This window comes from Orycteropus afer, unplaced genomic scaffold, assembly GCF_000298275.1.
Source record: "Orycteropus afer afer isolate SDZICR_OR568_19922 unplaced genomic scaffold, OryAfe1.0 scaffold00345, whole genome shotgun sequence".
In the NCBI taxonomy this organism is placed as follows: domain Eukaryota; kingdom Metazoa; phylum Chordata; class Mammalia; order Tubulidentata; family Orycteropodidae; genus Orycteropus; species Orycteropus afer.
The window spans coordinates 3,047,791-3,059,025 of NW_006921932.1; the positions used below are offsets into that span (position 1 = coordinate 3,047,791).

General features: G+C 38.0%; 1 protein-coding gene across 1 annotated transcript in view; it reads left to right on the forward strand.

Moving 5' to 3' along the window:
- Positions 1 to 4,728, forward strand: part of FOCAD (focadhesin) — a 502,178-nt gene extending 497,450 nt beyond the window's left edge. The window contains exons 42-43 of the mRNA XM_007952545.2: positions 2,495 to 2,570; positions 4,655 to 4,728. Of these exons, the coding sequence (XP_007950736.1) occupies positions 2,495 to 2,570; positions 4,655 to 4,728 (150 nt within the window). The remainder of the gene's footprint in view (positions 1 to 2,494; positions 2,571 to 4,654) is intronic.
- The last annotated feature ends 6,507 nt before the right edge of the window (positions 4,729 to 11,235 follow it).

Below are 11,235 nucleotides of genomic sequence, written 5' to 3' on the forward strand. Positions count from 1 at the left end.
CAATTGTTTGTGAAGAGCAGCCAAGGGTGATTCAGGCTCTTCTTGGTGGTTTTTTATCGTTGGCCCATTGGTGAAGAAAGAGGTGCTGGCTCTTGCTCAGTAAGTGAAGTTGCAGGAGGTATGGGTGTACTTGTATCTTATGAGGACTGTTGCTGTCTCCCAGCCAGTTAGGCAAAAATTACAACTGAATAACCATCAAAAAAACTATAAGCACATGGACAAGAAATACACCCTGAAATCACACAGGACCAGTAACCCAAAAGAAGAAAAAGGGGGGAAAAGAAGAAAACAGATAAATCTGCAATATCTGGGGCCAGGTCACTGAGAGTAAAAAGGTAGAGAAGGACAGTAATGAATAAAGAAAACAAACAAAGAAACAAACCAACAATACAAAAGAAAATAAAAGCAAAAACAGAACAACAACAACAACAAAGGGATGGGGTTAACCACGAGAGAAAGAAGAAGAAGAAAAAAAAAAGGAAGTGTAGACTAGGACCTTTTAAGTCATGCAGTGTACTTCTGGAGAGTTGTTGGGATTACTGGAAAGCAGAAACTCTTCTTAAGTCCCTAGAATCTGGCAGAACGCTGTATCTTTAGGTTGTCACTAGCTGCTGGTTACGTGTTGATATGTCTTGGTTTTATGGTTTAATATTTTGAAAAGGTGAAGCTGGTGTGTTTTTTTTATTATTATTATTGATTCAAGTGTGTTGGGTCACTCAGCTGTTTTCTTTGTGGTGGTAGAATCCCTGTGTGTAGTGTAAATATGTGTTTCTGTTTGTGGTAAAGAGGGTTTAGAGTTCAAAGTGGGAGGTTTTATGGTAATTGGCTGAATATGTTTTCTTCTGTTGAGTGAGTGAAGATACTGGCGTAGAAGGTGGGAGCGGAAGAAGTAAAGCTTGGTGTTGCTAGGGTCGGTTTCTACGGCTTTGAGCAGGCTATTTTTGATGATGTATTTATTTGCAAAACTGCAGCTCAACCTCAGGAAAGATTCTTATTGTTAGAGCGTCGCAAATTTCTGCCAATTTCAGGCACACTCAAAGATCCCACCTCTGCGGCCCCACAGCACTAAAGAACGGCTTCAAGGCAAAAATCCCAGGAGTGCAGTTTCTTCCCTCTCCCTGTTCCGTCTGCCTGCGGTGCTGACATAATCCTGCCAGATCGCTAATGACCAGCTCTGGAGTTTGTCTGTGATACCACCCAGCTGTGGCGCCAAAGATGCGCACAGTTTCACCTGTGTTATGGTAGGGGGAATACCTGCTAGTGACCTGCGGTCCTTATCTCTGTGACGAAGAAAAGCACAATGTCTCCCAGTCTGACCCAGTCTACTCTGTGACCCGCTGGGCGGGGAGGGAGCTACCCTTCCTGTCGCAATAGTAAGATTTCCTCCGAATCTCAGCGGAGGTGTCCGTGCCCACAGCCAGCACCCAGGAGACCCAGATTACCTCCAAAAAATCAAGATCAGCTGCTGGAGGCAGGTCTTTGCCGCTGCCTACTGGAATATTAGAGTGGTCGCTGATAAGCTGTTATAAGGCGTCCTCACTCTTGGCTCGGGGATCTCAGGAGGGTGCCCTGGCCCAGCACACAGTGACTGCTCCAGAAGAGTTTCCAATGCCTCTCTCAGGTGCCTGTCTGTCCTCCTCCAGTAGCTCTTTCCTAAATAATCTCCCTGTGCCTTTCCTCTAATTCTGCTCTTCCATGTTTGATGTACTCTGAATCTGTGAGCTGTTCAGAGCACTGAAATTCCTAATTCAAACTATTGTGGCTAGTTTTCTAAGACCTTAGATGCCAGAGATATAAAGCATGCTGCTCACTGGCTCAACTCCATTTTGAACTCCTGTGTATAATTTAAAAACAATGTTAACTGTATCCTGGGAGATAAGTCAAACCCGTAAGTACTGTGAGTTTCGATCTCATCTGCAGGATTTATTCCCAGCACACTTTATTCTACCTAGTAAATTGTTTTATGCCTTTTTTCTTGCATTTCAGTTTCCTATTTCATATTCATTTGGACAAAAATTATTTTCATCTATAGACACATACCTGATTTTAGAAACAGAGACTTACATCTGGTGGTTGTAATTACTTCCAGTGTAGGATCCTAGGTTAAGATGCACACACAACCAGGTGGGAGACAGCATGATGAAAAGGAAAAAGTGTAGGGCTTTGCTGCCGGTGCACTTGGTTTCAAATCTCAGCTCTCCTGTTCATTGGCAGTGTACTTAGCAAGGGCCTTAACCTCTCTGGGCCTCAGAGTGATGACAGAGAATGTTCTTGGCCCTGTGCACCCCTCTCTCAAAATGTTTACCCAGTTCTGGTAATACCTGAATACCTGCTGAATACCAGGGGAAGTAGGTTTGACTTCACCAAGTCATTTGATCATATCCTATGCCTGGTCTCTTCTCAGCTCCATGCCACTCACCCAGTCAGATATTGCTTACAGATCTAAGAGATTATATGATCTCTTCACTGATAGTGCTTTTCATTTTCACCCTAGTTCATTGACTGGCTATTCAGCATCATGGAAACTACAAAAGAAGCCCTTTCAGCAAAATCCAGGGATCTGTTAAAAGGTACTACTTCCATGCTTTATGCCAACATAGGTGAAAGCCATCCAGTTCTGTGTAATATACTGTTGTAGATTAGTTTCTGAAAGAGCCCATCTTGGCATTTTGAACCAGAAAAGTAGATTTAAAAAAGAATTCCATTGCCATTAAAGTTTTTTTTAAAAAAATTATTATAATTGTAAAATAACATTTTAACTAAAAGAAAATTCAGAAAACTAAAAAAAAAAAAAAAAAAATGAAGTAAAGTGGAACCAAGTCCCATTGTTAAAGGACAGTTTTGATATTTTCCCTAAGAAGGGCCTACCCTCTCTGCATATGAGTATAGTTTCAACAAAGCTATAATCATATACAATTGAAAACTACACATAGATAATATGATTACCGCCTTTTTAACATTATTTCAAAAGCATTTTTAACTTGTTCTTACACTGGCTTCATAGGTACTATTTTTGACAATTGCATAGTATTTTGCCAAGGGAATCAGACATTTCTTATGCTGTCAAATATGTAGATAACTTTCTCTGTCTTTTATCATTTTAAAGGAGCCCTGGTGGTGCAATGGTTAAGTGCTTAGCTGCTAACCAAAAGGTTGGTAGTTTGAACCCACCAGCCACTCCGTAGGAAAATGATGTGGCAGTCTGCTTCCATAAAGATTTACAACCTTGGAAATGCCATGGGACAGTTCTACTCTGCCCTACAAATCCCTATGAGTTGAAATTGACTCAATGGCAATGGGTTTGTTTTGTGTTTTGGTTATCATTCTCCACTGATTTTGTTAAACTATGACTATGGGATCCACAAATATGGAGGATCTTTCCATGAAAATTATGTAGACTCTTACTCAAAGATAAGAAGTCATTTGGACACTGGCCCTTTGGCCAGAGGGAGCTTTTACATGTCATCTATGTCTTGGGGGTCTGGAGCCTACCCGTGACTGCTGCTGATGCCATTGACATGCTATGAGATGCTGCACTGAAAAGGTTCACCTGATGGCCTTTTCCTTGTAATAATTTATCTGGCCACCCAGGCATTCATGCTGTGCCCATATTTTACTTTAAGTATGGTATACTTTATTGGTTTTCAAACAAGGAAGAATTCCCTAATGTATTGTTTCTTATCTTTCTCCCTACCCCCCAAGTATATATAAGGCATACATGTATCAGGTGCTTCTTATAAGCACAGAACACATACTTTCCTTCACTTGATCCTTCCCTAGAAGCTTGCTGTTAGGATTTTCTGTGTTCATTTTCCTCCTTTGGACTCCTTTTTAGTGGCATGGGTCAACAGTACCATTGATTACTCTAAACATGTATTGTCTCAGCTGATGCTGATGAGGAAAATAGTCATTTGGATCAAGAAAGCACATATTCACGTGATTAGATAGCCAAAGAGTTTTGTTAGGATCACATGATTGTTGTGTTAACTCTCACACTATTATATTTTAAATAACACCTCAATATACATATATTAATATTCTAAAATAAGACATATAATAAGTTACCTAAGGGATGACAGAACCTTCCTATTTTAAATTAACCCCTAAGGGACCCGTGACAAATAAGAAAAAGTGTACGTACACTTTTGGGTTCATATTCAAATGAAATTTAACACAAGCATGTTGCGCTATTGAGCACATGAACCTAACTTCATCACAAGGTCAGTTTTTTGGTGTTTTTATTTTTTTTAAGCCTTCTAATTAAGTATTTAATGGAAATATCCTATGTAGAAAAGTGCCCAAATCATAAGTGGATTTTCACAGTGATTTCATACCCATGAAATCAGCACCCCACTCAAGAAACAGAGCATTGCCAGTATCCCAGAAGCAAGTTTTTTTGTTTTAATTCTGCGTAATTTCTCATTAACTGGTTGCAATGTAACTTAAAAAAGACCTCTCCCTTCAATCTCTATAAGCAGTTTTTTGCCGTTAAAATTCTACCAAAGTCTTAATGGGAATTCTTAAGTCTTTAAGATTAGTCAAGTGAGAAAAAGCCAAGTTCTCTTCTGAAACATTTCTTTTTTTTAATCAAAATGACTTTTTCAAACGCAGTACCACCAAATGAAACAGTGTGCTTTATTCTTTGTTTCCTTAGCCACCCTCCTGTCCTTGAGAGTTCTCCCAGAATTTAAGAAGAAAGCTGTATGGACCAGAGCCTATGGCTGGTGATTGGTTTTGCAGCAATCAGCAGCATTCTCAGTTGGAAGAGGAAAACCATACAAATGAAAGGAGTTTTTCAGAATTCATGTCTGGGATCACTGAGATATGACACAGAGTCAGGGGTCATGAAAGGGTGGCCATATAACTGACAGCTTGACCTGTGCCACCAGGAGTGGGATGCATTGCTTCATTACCCAGGCCAGTGGAGACTGAAATGGGAACTTGAATTTTCTTTTATTTGGCTACAGTTTAATCAGATTTTCATTGCGAAAATTTGACTCTATCTTCCTCCCTGCTAAATTCCAGTAAAATAAATCTGGTGACTTGTGTGTGTGTGTGTGTGTGTGTGTGTGTGACTTTTATTTGCTTTAAGACATGAGAGAAGGTTTTGTCAGCACAACCAAACTGCAGTGATAATAATGGCATCATGATCCATTTCCCATGAAGGCTCTAGAGGATACTTATTAACTCAGCATGTTAGGTAAGTATACTTATTGATAAAATACTATCTTGTAACTGCTATACACATGCAAATAAAAAGTATGTCATTGGACATTAGTTAAAACAGATTAATTAGTTGTGGCAATAATTTCTTTAAGGTTTCATTCTCCTGAATGCTAATAAAGTTACCCAATTCAGAATAGCTTTGGCCAAAAAGGAGAATATTAATTCACAAATGAGAAGTTAAAGGGTAGATCTGGTCAGGTGCAGCTACATCCAGTGAATTGACAATGTCATCAGGCTGTTTCTTTTAGTGTAACTCCACAAAGTTGGCAACATGGCTGCCAGCAACCCCAAAATTACATACTTCCCAAAGGGAAAAAGTGTGTTTACCCATAGGTAGGGCAGAAACAACATGGGAGATCTCTGGTTCAGCTGAGGCTGCATGTGAGTTATATGAACAAGTATCCAGGCCCTTGTAAGTAGATGTACTCACATTGGCCAGACCTGAGTCATGTCCCCTTCTAAGTCCTTAGATAGGAGCTCTGATAGCATAGTGCCTAAGGCACTTGACTGCTAACCAGAAGGCTGGTGGTTCAAACCCACCAGATACTCCTCAGAAGGAAGGTTGGGCAATCTACTTCCGTAGTGATACTGCCTCGGAAACCCAAGGAGGGGTCACTATGAGTTGGGGCCAACTCGACGGCACATAACAACAAGTCCTTGGATACAAGAGGGCTGAGGCAGCCCCACCCAAACCACAGGAACTAGGTACCCCTAGAGAAGAAGATACAGTGCTAAGCAGGTAAAAATGACAAATATCTATAAAGATCAGTCTTTTTCTAGTACGTATTTCTATCTTAATCAGGGTGAGTGATGGCCTGATGACAAGCAAATGAAGATGGACAGTATCCTCAAGTGTGCATTTTATTCAATGGCTTGTTTGCTAATTATCCTTTCTTCATGCAGCCATTAATCAGGATTCCAAATTTATATTTATCATATAAATATACTGATGTATACATATCTGCAATCAATGGAAAGAAAAATTGTTCCACCGAAATAATGTACATTTATATCTATCATGCATAGCACAGGGCTTGGTTCTTAACAGACATCATGAAACTTCTAAGATTCTCCTGTGTGCATGTTGTCGCCAAGTCATCTACCAGTTGTCAAAATTAACTTCTAATTTTGTTTTCCAAATACCTGGGTTTATGGTTGAAGATTTCAAAGATTTTTGCTCTGTGGTATAACCCAGTTAAGTAGTCTTTGTTCTCAAGTCACAGTTCCTTGTTTTGCCAAACTCCTTAGGTACTGATAGGTGCACCTCCTTAGGTACAACCCCATTGGGTTTCCAAGTCTGTAAATTTTTATGGAAGTAGATTGCCTCATTTTTCTCCCATGTAGCAGCCGGTAGGTCTGACCCGCCAACCTTCTGGTTAACAGCAAAATAAATGCCTTACCCACTATGCCACCAGAGCTCCCTAGAATAGTATGAAAGGGTGAAAATAAGATAATCTTCCCTCTCTTTCCTTGCTCCATGTTTTTGTTTTCAGCAAGCTAGAGTACAAGATTCAAAGGATTTTCCTATTTCTGGGAACATCTAAAGATTCTAGTGTAAGATTCTAAAGTCTTAAGGTTCTAAAATCTAAAAGGCCTAACAGAGACTCCTAGAATGATTAAAACAAAAATCTTTTCTCTTGGTTATCTGTATCACCACAGGTAAAATGACATTACTCCCTTAGGATATTTGTTCTTCTAAAACCAGAAGTCTTGGTTTTTTCAGACCAGATGTTCCAAACTATATACAAAAGTAAATTTCCCCTACAAGTCTTCTGTTAGTGTTTGAAAACTTAAGTTGCCAAGACAAATAACATGCTGGGATGTACTAACAAATTAATGCATGGGGTTAGAGGCATGTTATGACTCTTAGAAGTATCCAAACACTGACTCTTGATTAGAAAAGTGTACATTTGGATCAGATGTTGGGATCCATGCAAGTGCTTAAAATCTTTCTGCTTTATTTGTAATGCAATGGCTCCATGGTAACTAATAGCCTGCTAATAACTTTTTGAAGTTAATTGCCAGAAGTAACTTCTCCACAACTATCTTAACCAAAGATAATGGAATTACATAAGGAATCAAACTTTGTCAGGGATAGAATTACTATCTTGAAGTAACTTAAGTCATTTTGAACATAAGCAGCATTTTAGATTTTTGGTAAACATTTTAGTTAATTGATGTTTTAGGAGAAAAAAAAAATCTGATCCTTTGGTTAAGAGGGTGAGTCCTTTGAAGCTGGAGTTCCTGTTTTGTTAGTTTGTATCTCTAAGCCCAACAGAGCCTATTTCAAATAGCTGCCAGTATTTCAAATGTAAGTGGGGGGACAGAATGACTGTAACACTACATCCTTCATCACTCTGTGGAAAGACACTTCACAACATCATTGGAGCTTGATCTCAAATGACATCTATGGCTCTTACCTCTGATCACATTGTCTCTCTAAAGACCTTGTTTTTATACTTCAACACAATAAAATATAAATGTCTTTTCTCTACATTAAAGCTTAAATACATACATACAAGGAACTTTCTCTGGAGAAACATTTTAGAAATTAATGTTTATTATCTATTTCAATGAGGCAGCATCAGGAGTCGAGGAAGACTCAACTCTTCCTGCAGTATGTAGATGACACAGCCTTGCTTGCTGAAAGTGAAGATGACTTGAAGCAGTTACTGATGAAGATGAAAGACTGCCATCTTCAGTAGGGATTGCCACCTCAACTTAAAAATCCTCACAACTGAACCAACAACCATTATCATGATAAATGGCGAAGGCTGAAGTTGTGAAGGATTTCTCTTTACTGGGATCCACAATCAATGCCCATGGAAGCAGCAGTCAAATCAAAGGACCTCTCATACATAGGTCATATTGTCAGAGGGGACCAGTCCCTAGGGAAGGATATCATGGTTGGTAAACCAGAGGGTCAGCAAAAAAGGGGAAGAGCCTTAATGAAATGGATTGACACAGTGGCTATGACTGTGGCCTCAAGCACAGCAACAGTTATGAAGACACAGGACCAGGCAGTGTTTCACTCTGTTGTACATAGGATCACCGTGAGTCAGAACAAACTCAACAGCACCTAGCAACAACAATGTATCTACTTCAACATCTAAGCAAAAGATGGTTCTTATATGTGATATTTACTCACTTTACTCATGTATAGAATAAGGTATGGTTAAAAAAAAAAAAAAGTTAACTTCTGTTAGGGACCTCAGTGTAATGTTTCAATCTTTAGTAAGAAACTTGTTTGCAGGCAGCCAGGTAAAGGTTTTATAATGGTACATGGTACCTGGCATACTGTAGGCACAAGGTAGGTGTTTCTTGAATGAAGGTAGATAAGCGTATGCCGCAGGCTGGAGATCAACCCACTTTTCTAAGGTTGAACCGCTCAACAGAAACATAAGCCCAGGATAAGAGTGTTTCTTGAAAAACATACTGAATAACATAAAACTTATCTATACCAAACAGATAGCTTTTGAAGAAATGTTAGTTATTGCTTCCATTTAAGTACCTTGATAAAAAACATCCCAGGAGTTCTGATGATATTACTTGTACTTGATAGCTGCTGAGTGATAAAATCTCTGAAGCTGTTTTGAAATGTGACCCCTTTTCTTTTTCTCTTGGAGGCAAAGGCATTGATGATGTGGATCACTTCTGCCAAGTTTAGGTACTTGGAACTTCAAACAAAGCACTTTGGCATTTAAATTGTTTTTTAAAAAAATAGATCCTTAAAAAAGTTTGTATCTTATGCTTTGAAAATACCTCATGTCCTCTATTTTATCTATATTACTTAGATTTTGAGGAATGAAGCCTATGTATACACTATGCAACATGAAATGGAAATTTGATGGGCATGACAAGTAAACCAGCCAAAAACATAAACTTCAGAATCTGGGTAACATCCTATAAACTAGGTATTTACTGTCTCAACTTCACTAAACCTGGATTTCTTAACCTGAGGAACAGGAACCTAAATGGAAAAAAATTGTGTATTTTCACTAGCCTCTAATGAAATTTAGTGTTTCTTGTCATTAAAAATGTAGACAAGCATCTACAGTAGTATTTATGATCACCTGTGACTTTGTCAGCAATAAAAATTATAGATTGTTTATATTCCAAACCAAACCAGATCCATTGCTGTGGAGCTGATTCAGACTCATAGTGACCCCACAGAACAGAGTAGAACTGCCCCACAGGGTTTCCAAAGCTATAATCTTTACAGAATCAGACTGCCACATCTTTCTCCTGAGGAGTGGCTTGTGGGTTTGAACTGCCAAACTTTCAGTTAGCAGCCAAGTGCATAACCACTGCACCACCATGGCTCCTTATTTTTTAATATTACATTTATCTCAAATTATTGTCAACTCTCATCATTACTTCAAAATTATTGCAATTATAAATTCATCTGTGCTTCTTTTTGGTCTTTTATCTTTAAAAGCAGGAGAGTTCTTAGGCCAATCTAGTTCAAAAATTAAAGTAATAATGAAATTTTAGGAAGCTCTGGTAGCATAGTGCCTAAGGCACTTGACTGCTAACCAGAGGCTGGCGGTTCAAACCCACCAGCCAATCCTCGGAAGGAAGATGGGGCAATCTACTTCTGCAGTGATACTGCCTCGGAAACCCAAGGAGGGGTCGCTATGAGTCGGGTCTGACTCGACGGCACCTAACAACAACACAAGGAAATTTTAATTTCTTATAATTACTCAGTAAATTATAGTTTCTCTAGTTCTTTCTCTTCCTCTAAGTAATTCAAGATGTATAATTCATCAGTGTATGTAGCCATCTCTATTGGCAGGAAGCTAGACTAAATTATCTAAAGTTTGCAAAGGTATTCTATTCTCTTTGCACACTTAGGCTTTTAGTAATTTTTAGAAGTTATTTAGAAGTGAAATAAATAGCTTGAAAAGGAAAATAAAATGTAGCTTTTTTAAAAGGATAATTTGACATAATACATTTTTATTTTAAAATGTCAGATATGACTTAACATTTATAGATACCAATGATAATTATTAGTATTCATTGTTTATTTTCAAGTGTTTTATTAAATGGAAATAAGAGTGCCAATTTAAAAAAATACATTTTTATTACTTCTTACATGGCAATATGCTTAATACCCTTTTTATATAGTTACTGGGTAATATAATCTCTAATATTTCTTACAAGAAAAGTGAATGATGCATTCATGATATATAAATGATTCTATTAGTTAATTATTTGCATGTTCTTGTTTAGATCTTCAAGGTAAAGAACATCACTAAACAATGAGTGATGACTTTATACAGTAATTAGTAATAAGAATTTATTAACAAATAATCTAAAATATCACTAGTTCTTAATTTTCTTGCCTATTATAATTACAATTTTGTACCTTTTAATTCCCTATAAGGGATGTATATGTCCGGATTTAAGAAAATAAAGGAAAGACTAAGGGGCATTGTTTATTTCTTAAAAGAAGCATAATCTGTTTTCCTCAAGATCCTGTTTCAGTGTATCCTAATTGTGTCTAATGCTTAAGGCAGGTGTTAAATTATCAGCTATGCGGACAATGACATCTGCCTATAAAATGTTATTCTCAACAAGTGCACTGCATGTTTTACATCCCTCCCCTCCTAACAGATCTGCTTCAATTTGGGAACTCCAGTTCTGAAAAGGAATAGATGTAAATGGATGTTAGTTAGGTTATCAACTCTGGTTTCCCAGTTTGACTACACCTGTTCTAGTTGCGCTCTCATTTCTTATTAACCTTATAGGAAAATAATCAGGCTTCACATAATATAAATGTAACTTGTATAAAATCCAGAGATTTGGCAAAGCAAGTTGTGCAAAGTATATATTTTCAAAATAACACTGTATAAGAAACACATACAATGGTGTGTTTAGAGTATTTGCGGGATGTGCAGTTATCTCCACAGTTGTTTGTCAAACATGAAGTGTTCCCCTCCAGAATGCCTCCTCTGTTGTATTTGCTGAAGGTGAATCCACAAGCCTAGCACGCTGGAATGCTGGCCT